We start from the raw sequence: 16,836 nt of genomic DNA, 5'->3' as shown, positions 1-16,836 counted from the left end.
TGAGGAATTGTCCTCGGCTCAAAGTTGACTGCTTCGATACCCAGTTTCGCATCACTAAGTCCTTGCACTTCCGTTGATGTGGGTAGAGCTGAACCGTTTTGTGGTGGAAGTCATCGTTCTACTCTTGAAGCACTAGGCCCACATTACGAGGTCGGAATATTGAGAAAATTGCAACCTCGTACGCGACACAGGCCTGCTTCACGCGATCATGGATCCTTGAGAGGGCAGTTTAGTGTCTATTTGTAGCCCATCAGTTGCCAGACTGGGCCTCACCGTCTAATCTGTAGTAAAGCCACTACAGCAGGGCCTGCATGGAAGCCTTCGTCTTTTCTAGGATGATTGCGCGGTCCGTTGGTCTCAAGGCGATCATCATAAACATTGCATCACCGATAGTCTCTGGTGCCACTATTGATTGCGTTGCATTGGTATTCATATACAAGCAAGAAGTGCTCCCGAATCACCTTGAACAATCTCGACCCGTTTCTTTATCTTCTTTTGTCTAATAACCTCACATCTACAGGTACAATCGAATACACACACACACGGCTCTGAACTGCTTACTTACCTATACATTTTCGTTACCAAGACTAAACCTCGAACCCCAAGACGAAAAAGAGCTTCCGATATCCGTCCAACTTTGATCCTTCAGAGTCCGGGTACCCGCCTATACCTGCAGGGTGTTCTGACGTGCAGCAAGCTAGGCCGTAGCTGACGACGACCGAAAATGAGCCGACACTACTTCAACCCGCCTGGTCACGACACCACTTTCTCTACACCGCTGCAAGCCATGTACTGGAACGGAGTCTACTATCCTAACTGGCGCATCTATCGCGACCAGCCACCCGTGTCGCTGAACTACGATGTCATCTCGCACGTCTTCTATGCGTTTGCCTGGTACGCTAAGTGCTGGATAGAGTTACTGGGTGATAGGGCTAATACGGTCACAGGGTGAAAGATGATGGAACTGTCTACGTAATTATGTCAGATGTACAGAAGTCTCACCGACTGACTCGCGTTGTAGCTGAGCGATGAATGGGCTGATGCTCAAATCGAGGTTCCCGGCACTGACGACATTCCTGCAACGAAGGGTTGCCTGAACTCCTTTGCTCTATTGAAGCGAAAGTACACCAGACTACGGGTTGTACTGTCTGTCGGTGGAGGCGGAAAAGGCAGTGAGCCTTTTGCTGGTGTAGCTCGAGACCCTGCATGCCGTGAGCGTTTCGCTCAGTCGTCACTGGCACTGGTACAGCAGTTCGGAATCGATGGAATCGATAGTCAGTTCCCCAAATCAAGTTGAAGAGCCTCTACTAATCAGGCAATAGTCGACTGGGAGCATCCTTCAGATGCCAGTCAAGGTCAGGATTACATCGCTCTTCTGGCTATACTTCGTCAGTACTTGCCAGCCCCTCAGTACACACTCTCTTCGGCACTTCCAGCGGGTGAATGGGCCCTTCAACACATCAACCTGGCACATGCTTCGCACTATCTGGACATGATCAACCTTATGGCTTACGACTACTCCGGACCGTGGGTCAGCAAGTGCGGACATCAGGCTCAACTATTCACACCACACATTCCGCACAGTCCCGAGGCCGCAATATCCTGCCATTCAGCTGTCTCGTACATGATGCAGCAAGGTGTCCCAAGACACAAGATTGTCATGGGTGTGCCAGCATATGGCCGCAGTTTCACCGGAACCCGTGGTATTGGCCACTCGTTCTCTGGGCAGGCAGGAGAGGAGGGCACATTCGAGTACCGAGATCTACCACGCCCGGGTGCGGAAGAGCACGTTGATGAGCAGTTGGGCGCAGCCTACTGCATTGGTGGTGACGGAGGTCTAGTCACATACGATACCCCGCACACAGTCAGGATGAAGGCCAACTACGTGCGTCAAAACGGACTAGGTGGACTCTTCTATTGGACCGGTACAGGGGATGCAAGCTCGCTCACACAGAAAGACCGCAGTTTAGTGTACAACGGATTTCTGGGTCTCTTCCCGCAATAGTACCTGGGTCGTAGTAGTAAGCCCTGCATTTCAAGATTAAGTGGTATTCAAATGTATTCATGAACTCTTGTGTGTATGAGTGTTGTGTTTGTACTCTGTATACGTTCAAAGGCGATGTTACCACACGTCAGGGTGCTCTAGCGCGATGAGCTCGGACCTCGGAGTACGGGACCCTGATTGAGGACGCGTGGGATATTGGCTTGTGAAGCATGGGGGACGTCAGGCAATTGCCAATAATACCGAATCGTGCGTACTGCGTCCTAGATAGATAGGATACCTCTTGTCTTAATTTGCACCCTGGCCGTGCCTTTCTTGCCGCTGCGACGACTGCAACCGTGTACCGCGAGCGCATGCCATTGACGCGGACGCCCGCCGAACCACATGCCTGCGCCCTCCACCTCGCTGGAATCTAGTACGCAGTCCCAGTAACACCCACAAGCATGGATTCCGCACTGACGCTCAATGCAGCTTCATACGACCCCATCGATCACCTGAACGCCATCTTTTCCCACCCCGCCGCCCTCTCGTCCGTATCTGCCACGTCGGACGCCCTCCGCAGTTACCAGCATGACCTCGACGAAGACATCGCAGGCGTTGTCGCCTCACAGTCCACTGCCGATGCCGACAGCGTGCAGCGCATCCAGGCCGCGAAGGCAGAGCTGGCTGACCTCTTCAAGAAGATCGAGAGCGTCCGAGAGCGGGCCATGCAGACGGAGCAGACCATCACCGAGATGACTGCAGACATAAAGCGCTTGGATAGCACCAAGAAGAACCTGACGCTCTCCATGACAGCGTTGAAGCGCCTTCAGATGCTGACGACGGCATACGAACAACTACGGAGCCTCAGCAAGTCGCGGCAATATCGGGAATGCGCACAGCTTCTACAGGCTGTGATACAGCTCGTGGCACACTTCAAGAGCTATCGCTCGATAGACCAGATCGCAACGCTGAGTCGCAACGTGGCAGATGTGCAGGGCGAATTGCTGGAGCAGGTCTGCGAGGACTTCGAAGTAACATTCGCCAAGGGCGAAACCGCCCAACGAAAAGGAATGCTGGCGGAAGCATGTCTGGTCATTGACGCGCTCGGAGAGCACGCTCGTACACGGCTTATCAACTGGTACTGCAATACGCAGCTTCGCGAGTACCGTCAGGTCTTCCGGGGCAACGATGAGGTGGGACACTTGCACTCCTTCACGGTAACACGATGCTAACAACAACAGGCTGGATCCTTGGACAATATCGGGCGAAGATACAGCTGGTTCAACCGCATGATGAAAACATATGATGTCGAACACACTTCCATCTTTCCAGCCTACTGGAGAGTAAACGAGATGCTGGCCAACTCGTTCTGCGAAGGAACCCGCGAAGACTTCAAGTCTATATTACAAAAGGCTGTACGGAGAGGCGACGGGCAGAGCCTGGACGTCGAACTACTCCTTTCGTGCTTACAGGAGACGCTGGACTTCGAACACAGCTTGGAAAGGCGGTTCTCCAACGAGGTTCGTGAAGACAGTCCATCACATTGTAATACGTACTCATTCCCCGCAGTCCCGTTCTTCTTTGGACACAGTCGCCTCTAAGGACGATCGGCCGCATGGCTTTAGTCAGGCCATCTCCGAGGCTTTTGAACCCTACATGAGCCTCTGGGTGGAGTCTCAAGACAAGTAGGTTGAACACGTGTACCTGTCGAGAACAAAGCTGACTTTGTAGGCAACTTGCCAATCTAATGCCAAAGTACCGGCAACAACCCCTGCGCAATCCAGAAGAGGATTTCTCGCATCAAGCTGTGATACCCTCGTCGACAGAGTTGTTCCAATTCTATCGTATGACCTTGGCGCAGTGCGCCAAACTCTCGACTGGAACGCGGCTACAGGAATTGTCCATGACCTTTGCCAAGTACTTGGACCAGTACGGCCAGCAAGTGCTGTACTGCTTCCTTAGTGAGAAGGCAGGAGCACAAGGACCATCTGTCGAAGACGCCATCCTCATTCTCAACACTGCAGACTATTGTTATATGACCTGCAACCAACTGGAAGAGAAAATAAGAGGTCGCATAGACGAAGAGTTCAAGGAAAAGGTCGATTTGCAGAGCCAGGCCGACGCCTTCATGGGTATCGCTAGTGCGACAGTTCGAATGCTTGTCCGGAAAGTGGAAATTGCGTGCGAACCTAGCTGGAGAGAGATGCGAAACACGCCCTGGGCAAAGCTCGAGAGCGTCGGCGACCAAAGTACGTACGTGGGAGAGCTTCTGCGTAACGTCAAGGAGAGATCTGGAGAAATCCTGAAGTATCTTCACAAACAGCAGTATGCGCGAGCTTTTAGCGACAATCTTGTCGACTTGATGGCTTCCACCTATATTGCGAACATAGTGCAGTGCAAGCCGATCTCAGAAGTTGGTGCGGAGCAGATGCTGCTCGATTCGTACGTGCTGAAGAAAGGCTTCACAGAGCTACCCACGCTCAATGAGGAGCCTGGTACAGCACCACCAGCAAGGTATGTTCTGAGTCCCTCCTGTTCGGCGTAACGTACGGCTAATCCGCTCATTAGCTTCATCAAACGCGTAAACCAATCAATGTCTAAGATCGACCCTCTCCTCAAAACACTCCAAGTCCGCCCCTCGCCACCAGAGGCCCTCGTACAAGCCTACCTCATCCACATTGCCGACAAATCGGACACCAACTTCAAGAAGATTATGGATCTCAAGGGCATCCGCAAGGCTGAGCAAACCCAGCTCCTCGACCTCTTCTCTGCCTTCCGCGCATCGCCCAACCATGAAAACCTGGTGCAGAACTCGCCTTTCCTTACTCCACTGCAAATCCAGACGGGAGGTAGCGTTGGTAGTGCGGCGGGAAGTGTAATGGGTACGATGGGCACACCAAGTCTTGGTGGAGGCAGGTTCGATGCAACAGGTCTGGGCAACATGCTCGTCAATGCAGCGAGAGATGGTGTTGATCGATTCGGTAGTCCTGCGCCGGGCCAGCAGCAGCAGGCTGGAGGTGCTGATGGAGGCGCAAACCTGGAGAGTAATCTGAAGAACATTGGCAAGTTCTTTAGAAGAGATGTCGGAGGTTTTAGAGGGTTTGGACGGAGTGAAGATGGACGATAGACAGGCTTAGAAGAGGCGCCCGCTATTGTATGTCGATAGAGACTCGAGGCAGTAATATAACAACATGAAAAGAAGATGTATTCTAACATCGATGGGTATCAAAATCCGTATTCCACACCATATCCATAACTTGGTTTCTTAAGACACAAACAATGACTCCCCATCATCATGTTCGTCTTCTCTATCAGGTTCCCTCATGTAAACATCGTCACTTCCGATCAGCCCTTCACCATCGCTTATCACCATAGCCTCTCTCCGTCTCCTCCTTACATCCCTCTGCGAGCCACTCCCCATTCCAGGCTGAACGACATCCCATCTGAACCTGTTGTTGGGTAAAAACGCATCATCCCTCCAGACACCCATGTCACCCAACAAGTTGAACGCCAACTGGGCGCGATGCAGTACTTCTCCGTCTGCACAGTACAGGTCTTTGATAAGCAGGTCCTTGGCAGACTTAGAGGCGTAGAAGCGTGTACATAGGATCTTGGTAGCGGAGGCGCGGATATCGTTGTTGTGACTCGTCGCCAGTGTCAAGAGGGAGCTTGTCTTAATGGCATCTTCTTGGTGTGTGGGTGGTCCGGAGGGGATAGCGCGGCGCTGTTGGGGGATGTTCTGGGGGTCTCGGATCTCGGTGAGGGTGCGGATGTGGTTGAGGCCGTGGGAGACTTGCTTGACGGCTATGAAGGTGAAGACGCCTGGGAGATGGGTTAGTGGGGCTGATAGGTTGGTGGAGGAGGGAGTTGTACCGAGGCCAAGCCAGAGCCAGTGGTCGGGGATACTGGATGCCATGGCGAAGAATAGTTGGTCATGACGTGAGGCCTATGGCGGCGAGGCTGGAAGTATGATGCGGTCGTGGACTCAGTTGCGCGCGGGCAGTCATGGCGCTCGTCGCGTGTGAAAGTGGGGCGCGGCTCACAGGTGGCGCTAGACCGGGATCACCATGCCCGAAGTTTTGGCTCTCGAAATAATTTCAGATCGACCATCTCGTGTCGCCCACGAGCCTCTCAACGCCGAATTCTCCATCGGAAGGTTCCCGGGCTACTAGATACCCGCAACGATGCCGCCCTCCCAGCTGAAGCGGCTAAAGGCCTCCCTGCGCGAACAGGGCATCACCGGCCCGCAAAAGTCGAAGAAGCAGAAGAAGTCGCAATCCAAGAACGCCGACCACCACGAACGGAAAGCCTCTGCGCTCGCCTCGATTCGCGAATCCTTCAATCCCTTCGAGTTCAAGCACCTTGCGCGCCCCCACAAGCATGAGTACGTCTCTGCGCAGGCTGAGAATGCCCCCAAGAAGATCCTCGGCCGGCCTGGCGTTACGAAGAGCGCGGGCGAAGAGGCACGGAGGAAGTCGCTGCTTCCGGAGATGCATCGCAAGAATAAAGTCGGAGGCATCCTAGATAGGCGGATAGGCGAAGATGACCCGACAATGAGCTTGGAGGACCGTGAGATGGCGCGCTTCGAGAGAGAACAACAGCGCAAGAGAGGTGGCAATGTGTTTGACCTCGAGGACGATGCCGACGAGGTGGAGCTCACCCACGGCGGACAGTCTCTTCGTTTTGACGACGAGATTGGAGAGGAAGACTACGACGCGGCTAGCATTGCTGGCTCAAGCGACGGCGAAGATGGCTTCTTGAAGAAGAAGAGGCGGAGAGACGATGACGATGAAGATGGCGAGGTGGACGGCGAAGCGGCTGCAGATCAGCCAGAGCGGAAGAAGAGCAAGGCAGAGGTCATGAAGGAAGTCGTGGCCAAGTCAAAGCAGCACAAATACGAGCGTCAGGCACAAAAAGAGGACGACGATGAGCTGCGCGACGAACTCGACAAGGACCTCAACGACGTACTGTCTGTCCTGCGAGGACACATCAACAAGAAGCCCGAGCCCGAGAAGCCAAAAGACCCCCAACTCAACGAATTTGGCATGAACGCCGACCGCGCTGCGCTCCTCGCTGGAACCACACAACAAGACAAGGACAGAGAATACGATAAGCGCGTGCGCCTGCTGATGCAAGATGAGCGAGCGAAGCCAACGGAGCGAACAAAGACGGAAGAGGAGAAGGCCAAGGAGGAGGCCGACCGCTTGAAGGAGCTCGAGCAGAAGCGGTTGAAGAGGATGCGAGGAGAGCCAGTCAGCGATGACGAAGAGCCACGCAAGAACGGTGCCGAGGAGCCAGAGGAGGATGAGGATGAAGACGAAGATGACCTTGCCGATGATGCTGCCGAATTCGGACTGAAATTACCGGGCCAACTGAGACCAGAAGGCGTTGATGATGAAGACGATTTCATCATGGACGACGATCTCGTAGCTACCGACTCAGAAGCAGACATGTCTGAAGATGAGTCTGATGCTGGCTCTGCGATCGACGACACCATGGCCATGGACGAAGAGGATGCAGACTTTTTGAAGCACGTCATGCCAGAGCGAAAAGAGCAGCCCAAGGCTGTGAACGGCGTGCTTACTCTCGCTGCCGAGCCTTCGTCAAAACTGGCCTTCACATACGCGTGTCCGCGGTCTCACGAAGAGCTGCTGAAGGTTTTCAAGGACGTTGCTCCCAACGATACCTCTACGGTCATTCAGAGAATACGTGCGCTCTATCACGCCGGACTGCACCAAGACAACAAGCACAAACTTGCTGACTTTGCATGCGCACTCGTTGATCACGTCTCCTACCTATCGAACCAGACACCAGCTGCGTCGCTAGCTGTCATCGAAGCCATCATCCGTCATATTCACTCCATGACACGGTCATACCCAGTCCAGATTGCTACCAAAATCCGACAACACTTGAAGCAGCTTCAGGTATCGAATGACCCAACTCCGGGCGATCTGGCTCTACTTGCAGCCATTGGCTCCATCTTCCCCACCTCTGACCACTTCCACCAAGTCGTCACTCCCGCCATCACTCTCATGGCTCGCTGGATGGGACTTACCTCACCTGCTTCCACTAAAGATGTTGCAACCGGTGCATTCATCGGTGCGCTGTGTCTGCAATACCAAAGGCTATCAAAGCGACACATCCCCGAGTTCATCCGCTACACCGGACTGTCCCTCAAATCAGAGCACGCCACACCCACTCTCCTGTCCGCCCACAGCAAGAACGTCATCACAGCCGCCGAACTCTGGAGCGCCTCAACCGCCTTCATCGAGATCTTCACCCCACTGCTCGCCCCCCTCAAATCCGCAAACCAAACCTCCACCCACCAAAACCTCCTCGCGCGCCTCTCCCTCGCGCGCTCAAAACGGCGACCACTCCTCCTGCACCACCACCGCCCCCTCCCCATCAAATCCAGCATTCCCAAATTCGAAGAGTCCTTCGATCCCAACCGCCACTACGACCCAGACAAGGAGCGCTCGGAAGCCAAGAAGCTGCAGAAGGAGTACAAGCGCGAGAGGAAAGGTGCGCTCAGGGAGCTGCGCAAGGATGCCAATTTCATTGCGAGAGAGACGCTCAAGGAGAAGAAGGAGAAGGATAAGGCGTATGAGACGAAGTATAGGAGGCTTGTGGCGGAGATTCAGGGTGAGGAGGGGAGGGAGAAGAATGCTTATGATCGGGCGAAGAAGGCGAGGAAGAGTGGTAGATAGGTGGTTTTGTTGTGGAGGACTAGGTCGGTGGAGTTGCAATGCATCTGTTATGGCGTTGACGAGTCGATTGTTTTGTTGCGGCAATAAGCTGGTATCGAGCATTGCTATGGCTTCGTGAAGTCGACGTATATCCGATTACAAAATGGAATCACTTTGACGCACTCTCTCACGACACACTGGCAAGAGAAGCGATTCAAATCAGGGAACCTCGTTGGTTGCAAATTCGCGTTGGTATCACTTTGACGTTAGTCCCTGAGCGCACAGTCACACATTTACTGGAATCACAATGCACACGTTCTTGAACCAGCGCCGCTACTCAATCGGGTTACCGCTATGTTTACCTCGTAAGCCTGCGTCGTCCGCTCACTGCTCACTCTGTTGAACCGCACACTCTCAAGTTATATATCACCTCACACCATAACCATGGCCTACGTCCAAACAAAGTCCGAGGCCGCCGCATCCACGTGCGAACCAATGTATGTTTTCGAGTACACGCCCGTCACCTCACCAACCCAAACTGACATCACCAGAACCCTCCGAAACCAACGCGAATCCCCACTCCTCCGCCTTCCAGCAGAGCTTCGCAATCAGATATACGCCTACGTACTAGGCGACCATGAAATCTGTACAGAAAGTCTTCCCTGGGGCTATCCCACGGCCGGCCATCATCACTTCCAGCTGTCCTCCCACAACAACGGTATATGGACCAGACCACACCACTTCCTCGCGCTCACAGCCACTTCGCGACAATTGCGCTCCGAGACAGAGCTTCTACCCTTCAAGTTGAACTGTTTTCAGGCGCACCACAGCCGCAGCTTCCAACATTTCCTTGGGATTCTCTCACATCGACAACGCAACGCTATTCGTATTATCCGACTGATAAAGGTGGATTATTACCATACTCCTAGGCGTACCAGGTCGGCAGCAGTGTTTTTGCTCAAATGTCGGCATAGTCTTAATGGCCTTGAGAAAGTTATTGATGAGCGCACGGACGAGGGTGATGGTCTACGTGTTGAGGTGCCGGTGATAGGAGGGCCCTAGTAGAGAAGATGGTGGGATTAAGTCTGCGGGTTAGAGATGAGCGTTGGTAGGACGAAGTTGTTTCAGGACGGGAAATGGAGTTGGAGACGAGAGTCGTGTGATTGTTATTTGCCAAGTCAAGCTTTTGGTTCGTGTAGTATGATGATCTGGACACCTTTGAGTACAGAGTCTGGTTATTCAAGGATATGAGGCTTGTAGATTAAATAACCAAATCGCTTCGCCGCAGGTACCTTGACATGCTATAATAATATCAAATCTTTCACTTCTTTAGGTATGCTGTGTCGTAGACTGCAGGCTAGTAGAAGATGAACAAACACAACTGTCTAGTGTCTTCATTGCATGAGTGTGGGGAGACCCTGAAAACTCTTAAATGGATCGCCAGGAACTATCTCTTGTGATAGACGTTATGCACCGTAGATTCATACGGCAGTGGGTTTCGAGCGGGCACATCTCTCGGCATACGGCATGACGACATCGGCCTAGATCGGACAGGCGGGTTGACCCGACTTAACGACTCAGTCCTGGGCCTTTTGGGTGGAGGCATCGTGTCGCGGAAAGTAATTGAGGTGGGCAAGTGGTGGAAACCGAGTACGTAGGACTGAGGGTCAGCCAAGAAGGAAGTCGGAAAGCGCTGACGCCGAACGCGCGAGACTAGCTTGATGTGGTCGCAGCACCTCTTGGAGTAACGCATCCATATCTTTGAGGTGTGCATCTCAATCAGAGCGGCATAGCTCGCCGCCCACTCATGGAAATCTAGAGCAGAGCTATCGTGAAAACCCATCAACTGTGTTTTGCTGAGTTTTGAGCATGGACAACAGCGGTATGCACTTCTTGTGTCCAGCCTTCCTAAAAGAACGTACACCCCATATTTAAGTGGCGGCTGCTCGCTTAGTAAGGACCAGTTTTCCCCACGTGCGGGCTGGCATCCTGCAAAGAACCTTAATTGCACCCACAGACATCTTTTTCACGACAAACAGCGCCGGTTCTATCACGGGCTTATCGTGGTAGGCTGAGAGAATTGCCCTGGATTGGATGCAAGTTCCCGTCGAGGATCCAAGTGCCGTCTCAACGTACCCGCACAGCCGGCTTTCCCCAGAGCATGACGTCAGATGCTATTTCGCGACATCACGACTGCGCTCAACCAAGAGCCTCGGAGTTCTGAAAATGCCGCCTCTTACCATTGGAGGATCTTTTGACGCAGAGTTAATTTGTCGCACACACTGTAGGTATGCGTCAGGCTAGCTACTGTGCTCAGCGTGGTTGCTCAAGACATACACATGATGTAGCCGCACGTCAGCTGGGAATACAATTACGATTACTCGGAAGGATTTGGTGTGCCAATTGTGCCACACCTCAACCGTTTTCCAAGCTCACTTGGCGGACTCGCACACTGAAGTCGACATCTTTCCTCCCGAGCACGCAATTCGGGCCTTGGATCTCTATTGGACACTAGTGCGAACCGTCAGAGACCATCACATCCTTCGCGCATCATCCCTGTCGCCGCACCCGCACACCCTTGCAAGCTCGACCCATTTGGCATCAGATTGTTGCCGACACCGCGGCGAAAAGCGTCACGGTCGCTAGATAATCACTTAGATCTGATCGGCATATCAGGCATTATGTCACTTGTCAGATCCCTTCACTCGGGCTTTGCTTGGAAATACTTCCTACCCATCTCATCCTCTCTGTCATAGCAGTGGCCTTATTGCCTCGACACTCCCCCGACTGCGCGTAGACTATTAGCGTACGTCAACACCAATTCCGATCCAGTAACGGAAGCGATCACGCAATTTCTCGTCATATCAAGCAATCCCGACGCGTCGTAAAGGCTTCGGTCCTTCCCACATCCAGGGCACTCAAGCTTCCCAAGCTACCTTGACTTCGAAGCTCACAGGCCGATCCTGCAGCCCAGACCGGCACAGCACCACCGTCATTCGTCCCAGAGAGACCGCGTGCGATTCACTCCAAGCCACCAATTGCTTGCGCTGTGCTTGTTCACACCCGCCCGTTCGGTGGACCGCATAGATAAGCTTTCGGACGTCCGTCAGCTCTTGTCGTTGCTTCTAAGGCTTATTCGGTCTTGTCAAACTTAGTACTGGATTTCAGGCACGTGGCATTCCAGTGCTGATCCAGTGCATCTTCGTTCGAGCGCGTTGGAGACCTCTCATCGCAACAATGGCTTCTACAGCCAGTAAAGTCGGCGAAGGCCTAGCAAAGGTGTTAGGCATCGACTTGCACTACCGGAATGAAACTGGCTCGGAACGCGTAACTCGAGGCGAAAGCGTCTTCACCATCGACTCCGCAGACACCTATGTTGAGGAAGAACCTACCGCGAAAGAATGGATCAAGGACACTCTTCCCAGTGGTCACGAGCTGAGAGAGTACTGCTCCAGCCTGTTTCCGTTCCTTTCCTGGATAGGCCGATACAACGTACAATGGTTGATCGGAGATCTTGTTGCTGGTATGTTACACCCTAACAGCAGTATTGTATGGCTATTAACATTCATCAGGTATAACTGTGGGCGCTGTTGTAGTCCCTCAGGGTATGGCCTATGCGAAGCTCGCTGAGCTTCCTGTCGAATTCGGACTGTACTCTTCCTTCATGGGTGTACTCATTTACTGGTTCTTCGCTACCTCGAAGGATATCACCATTGGACCCGTTGCCGTTCTATCCACAGTCACGGGCGGTGTCGTGCTGTCTGCGGAAGAGAAACTTGCTGGCCAAGACATCTCACGAGACATGATCGCGTCCGCCTTAGCGATCATTGCCGGATCGATCGTTCTCTTCTTGGGGCTTGTCCGCATGGGTTGGATTGTGGACCTCATCTCATTGCCTGCTATCTCGGCATTCATGACCGGCTCTGCCCTCAGTATCGCTGCTGGACAGTTCCCTGCCATGATGGGCATCACGGGATTCTCGACTAGGGACCCCACATACAAAGTGGTCATCAACTCGCTGAAATACCTTGGACGAACCGATCTCAACGCATCATTCGGCCTGACCTGCCTGTTCCTCCTATATGCGATCCGGTTTACCTGCGGTCAGCTAGCAAAGCGCTTCCCCACCCGCGCCAAGCTGTTTTTCTTCATCAACACTCTGCGAACGGTGTTCGTCATTTTGCTGTATATTCTATTCAGCTACCTGGCAAACCGAGAGCACAGGGCCAACGGAACCAAGCCGATTATCAAAACCCTTGGAACTGTTCCACGAGGTAAGATGCTTCCTGAATTTGTCAAACTCATTACTTACATTTCCAGGCTTCCAACACGCGCGCGTGCCCAAGATTACGATCCCCATCATCAAGTCCTTCGCGACCGAACTCCCATCGACAGTCATCGTCCTCCTCATCGAGCACATCTCCATCGCGAAGTCTTTCGGACGAGTGAACAACTACGTTATCAACCCATCGCAAGAACTCGTAGCGATTGGTGTCTCCAACTGCCTCGGCCCCTTCCTAGGAGCATACCCCGCGACTGGTTCTTTCTCCCGTACTGCCATCAAGTCAAAGGCTGGTGTGCGCACGCCTTTTGCAGGTGTCATCACGGCTGCCGTAGTGCTACTCGCCATCTACGCACTCCCAGCTATGTTTTGGTACATTCCCAACGCTGCGCTATCGGCAGTCATTATCCACGCAGTGCTGGACTTGATTACCCCGCCAAACACTGTATACCAATTCTGGAGGATCTCGCCGCTTGAGGTTATCATCTTCTTCGTTGGTGTTCTCGTTACCGTCTTCTCCAGCATTGAGAATGGCATCTTCGTCACGGTATCAGTTTCCGCAGGCATGTTTGCTTTTCGCCTCTTCAAGGCCAAGGGCCGCTTCATGGGTAGGGCCAAGATCCACTCCGTCATTGGCGATCATCTGCTGGACCCAACCGAAGAAGACAAGATGTCGCCGCCTGGTGTTCGGCAAAAGCCCTCGGAGGGAGAGCACTCTGTTCGTGAAGTCTTCCTACCCATTGATCACAAAGACGGATCCAACCCAAGCATTCAGCTGGAAGACCCTTACCCAGGTATATTCATCTACCGATTCAGCGAAGGCTTCAATTACCCCAACGCAAACCACTACCTCGACCAGCTCACCGACATCATCTTCGCGAAGACGCGCCGTACAAACCAAGCGACCTACAACAGACCGGGAGACCGCCCATGGAACGACCCTGGCCCTCGCCGTGGCAAGGATACCCAAATTACCGACGACCGACCCACGCTCAAGGCTATCATCCTCGATTTCTCCTCAGTTAACAATGTCGATCTTACTTCAATTCAAAATTTGATTGACGTAAGAAACCAGCTCGACAAGTACGCGGCCCCAGACACCGTCGACTGGCACTTCTGCAACATCAACAACCGTTGGACAAAGCGCTCGCTCGCCGCCGCCGGCTTCGGCTACTACACTCCTGAAATGCCCGATAGCGGCATCACCCACCGCTGGAAACCGATCTTCAGCGTCGCCGAAATCGGCGGCTCAGACTCCGCCGCCGCAGAGGCAGAAGCACGCGAGAACCTCCTCGCACAACGCACATTATCGCAAGTACGAAGTCGCGACATTGAGGCTGCGCATCCCGACTCGGGCGATAGCTCCGAGACGGGTAGTATCACCAAGCAGCTGGAGCACAGCAAGGCGTATGGACATGCCGATACGTCAGATGCTAGACATAGGGGTAGGATAGCGGTTGTTCAAGGGCTGAACAGGCCGCTGTTCCATGTGGATGTTACGGCTGCGCTTAACAGTGCGTTGGCTAATGCGCAGAGGAAGAGTCACTAAGCAGGGTGTTTGTGGCCTCTGCGTTGTGGTAATAAGGACTCGTTTTTTCTTTCAGTACATACTATGTAGAGATGATATCTACTTGCGCTCGGCTGTTTGCCTTGAGTGTTGCTTTCCCTGTTCAAAGACTAGTCTTACGATCTGCATGTGTGATGACGTGAGCGTGCGATGTGGGTCTTGCTGGTAGCTGACATGAGATGGTTCGTCGGGCGACCACTCCTTCCTTTTCAGATTGATCACGATGGCAAAGGTGGGGTCTGGGCAGTCATTGTGTCCTTGATAATTGTTTTCATTCTGTTTAATCCATTTTCGTGCTTCTGCTCCTGCTTTCCTTCGCGTGGGTATATGTACCGCGTCATGCCCCAAATACAAAATATCAACGCCATGCTATGCTCTGTCCAGAAACATTTTTGCCTCGCCCCATACAGTGAAAGAAAAGTCCTGCTCCTCGTGATGATAGCCACATGCTGCCCTCAAGATGTCCGCGCCTGCTTGAAAGTCCCGCTCTCTTTGCGCAGACGTCCATGTTTCCAAAAATGTGCTGCCTGAGTTGTGATGTTGGAAAGGTAGCAGCAACACTGGTTCCTTGCTCTTCGTTGATCCATGCCTGATGTCGTACATGTGACATCGAAGTCTTTTTCCTCTTCTCTTATGCAAACCCTCATCTCTGTGAGCTCGCAAACGATCAATGTCTAGTTGTACGCTTCAGCTGGCAGAGACTCGCGACTCTGTGCGAAAAGGGCGCCAGCTTGCTCGATATTCCACTGTCCAGCTTCCAGGCACTGGATAGCGTAGTCGCGTTTAAGATTCGTTTCGCGCTGAACGTAGAGAATCATCTCTTCCTTCCTCTGCTGCTCCGGGTCGACGATTGCAGGTGTGGGTGTTGGTGTGGTAGCAGCCGGTATTTGCTGTGCGTTTGCTGCGTTGTTGTTTGCCGGCGCGTCAGGACGGACCTGATTGCCATTCAAGATTTTGAGTTTGGGGAACCACGAGACGATTTCGTCTTGCCAGTTCGGGTTGGGAAACGGGTCGACGATGAGGTGTTCGACGTTTCTGAAGCGGCCTTTCCATGGCTTTAAGGCGTCCAGCGTTGCGAAAGCGTTGTTGCTTAGATCCAGGTTTTGGATGTGGCGGAAGTGGTTGCAGAGTTGGTAGACGGCGTGTGTGTTTTGGAGGTTGTTGCCGGCTAGTGTGACGCTGTGGATTGCTGCTTCTTTCGCTTCTTGCGTCTCAAGAATGGCGTCGCAAACAATCATGAGGGCGGGAAAGAACTTCTTCTGCGCGCCTTCCGATGCGAACATGCCGGATTGGAGAATTTCTTGGTCGCCGGCAATAGTTGACAAGTTCAACAGCTTGTTGGTTGCATCGTAGCGTCGTCCCAGGAAGCCTTCCATCAGCGGATATGATGGATTTGCCTTAAGTCTTTCCAGGGTTTCTTTGTCGATCGCCGGCTCTCGTGAGCGATTGTCTGTGCGGTTGTCGTGCTGGAAGTGGTTTTGGCTTCCCCTGAATCCTCGTGCCCGTCCTCGTCCTCTGCCTCTTCCACGAGAGGACTCGCCATCGACCATCATCTGATCGTCGTCATGGTTTTGTGGTGTAAATGAGACACTCCAGTTCCCGCGCCCTCGACCGCGACCACGTCCTCGTCCACCTCTTGGTTGATCGTTCATGTTCATTGGAGTATGTTGGTTGTGTGTTAGAAGTGGAAGAGACTAATCAAGCAAGACTGAGCAGATGGGATTGTCTATAAAGTCGGAAGGTCTGTGCGCCGCCAAGCCATCCGTGGACGTTTTCCTGCTCAGAGTCAATTGTCATTGGCCAAAACCAATGGAACCTTCGACGTCCAACCAAGTTCACTGCTATTGTGTTTTTGCTCCCACCTATTGTTTGATGCTCTTTAGTAATGTCTGCCTATTGAAAATCCTGCACTGAGTTCAAACAAGACGGTTCTCTTGTGCCGACTCCTCGGGTTGCAGTCAGGCAGCAAGGCAGCCACTTTGATGACAGCCCGAGGACATTGACCCCATCAGGTCCTGTCACCTTCCGTCAGCCAGCCATGCTATCCGCGATGCTCTCTCCTGCCAGTTCTAATAGCGGTTCCAGGGCGCCTAAGACTCTGGTTGCACAATGCGCTCTTTGTCTACTGAAAGTGCAGGTACTCGAAGCTAAGGAATGATAACAAAGTTGAAGTGTCACATGAAGCGAAATATGTCATATGGTATTCGACTGAGACCGAGAATAAAGTAAGTGTACATATCTTAGATTTCCGATCTAAATGATAAAAGCCTTGCTCAAAGGAAAATCTCTATGCCCTGGTCCCTCTCCATACCTCCCA

General features: G+C 52.8%; 6 protein-coding genes across 6 annotated transcripts; 4 read left to right on the top strand and 2 right to left on the bottom strand.

The window, feature by feature from the left end:
* Positions 1-724: 724 nt before the first annotated feature.
* On the top strand, positions 725-2,005 carry J4E93_004681 (uncharacterized protein; the record flags this gene model as incomplete). Its single annotated transcript, XM_049342608.1, has 4 exons — positions 725-894; positions 948-972; positions 1,022-1,274; positions 1,323-2,005. The coding sequence occupies 4 exons, from the start codon at positions 725-727 to the stop codon at positions 2,003-2,005; spliced, it is 1,131 nt and encodes a 376-aa protein (XP_049200760.1).
* Positions 2,006-2,445: 440 nt separating this feature from the next.
* On the top strand, positions 2,446-5,111 carry J4E93_004680 (uncharacterized protein; the record flags this gene model as incomplete). The annotated part of the gene is made up of 5 exons (XM_049342607.1): positions 2,446-3,177; positions 3,226-3,504; positions 3,554-3,669; positions 3,716-4,498; positions 4,553-5,111. 5 exons carry the CDS (start codon positions 2,446-2,448, stop codon positions 5,109-5,111), a joined length of 2,469 nt encoding a protein of 822 aa, XP_049200759.1.
* A 138-nt stretch (positions 5,112-5,249) lies between these two features.
* On the bottom strand, positions 5,250-5,900 carry J4E93_004679 (uncharacterized protein; the record flags this gene model as incomplete). Its single annotated transcript, XM_049342606.1, has 2 exons — positions 5,250-5,806; positions 5,858-5,900. 2 exons carry the CDS (start codon positions 5,898-5,900, stop codon positions 5,250-5,252), a joined length of 600 nt encoding a protein of 199 aa, XP_049200758.1.
* A 268-nt stretch (positions 5,901-6,168) lies between these two features.
* On the top strand, positions 6,169-8,691 carry J4E93_004678 (uncharacterized protein; the record flags this gene model as incomplete). The annotated part of the gene is made up of 1 exon (XM_049342605.1): positions 6,169-8,691. One exon carries the CDS (start codon positions 6,169-6,171, stop codon positions 8,689-8,691), a length of 2,523 nt encoding a protein of 840 aa, XP_049200757.1.
* A 3,216-nt stretch (positions 8,692-11,907) lies between these two features.
* On the top strand, positions 11,908-14,501 carry J4E93_004677 (uncharacterized protein; the record flags this gene model as incomplete). The annotated part of the gene is made up of 3 exons (XM_049342604.1): positions 11,908-12,193; positions 12,243-12,944; positions 12,991-14,501. 3 exons carry the CDS (start codon positions 11,908-11,910, stop codon positions 14,499-14,501), a joined length of 2,499 nt encoding a protein of 832 aa, XP_049200756.1.
* Positions 14,502-15,193: 692 nt separating this feature from the next.
* J4E93_004676 (uncharacterized protein) lies at positions 15,194-15,895 on the bottom strand (the record flags this gene model as incomplete). Its single annotated transcript, XM_049342603.1, has 1 exon — positions 15,194-15,895. The coding sequence occupies one exon, from the start codon at positions 15,893-15,895 to the stop codon at positions 15,194-15,196; it is 702 nt and encodes a 233-aa protein (XP_049200755.1).
* Between the last annotated feature and the right edge of the window lie 941 nt (positions 15,896-16,836).

This window comes from Alternaria ventricosa, assembly GCF_023758065.1.
Source record: "Alternaria ventricosa strain BMP 2768 chromosome Unknown scaffold_6, whole genome shotgun sequence".
Classification (NCBI taxonomy): domain Eukaryota; kingdom Fungi; phylum Ascomycota; class Dothideomycetes; order Pleosporales; family Pleosporaceae; genus Alternaria; species Alternaria ventricosa.
This window is presented reverse-complemented; position numbering and strand designations above follow the sequence as displayed.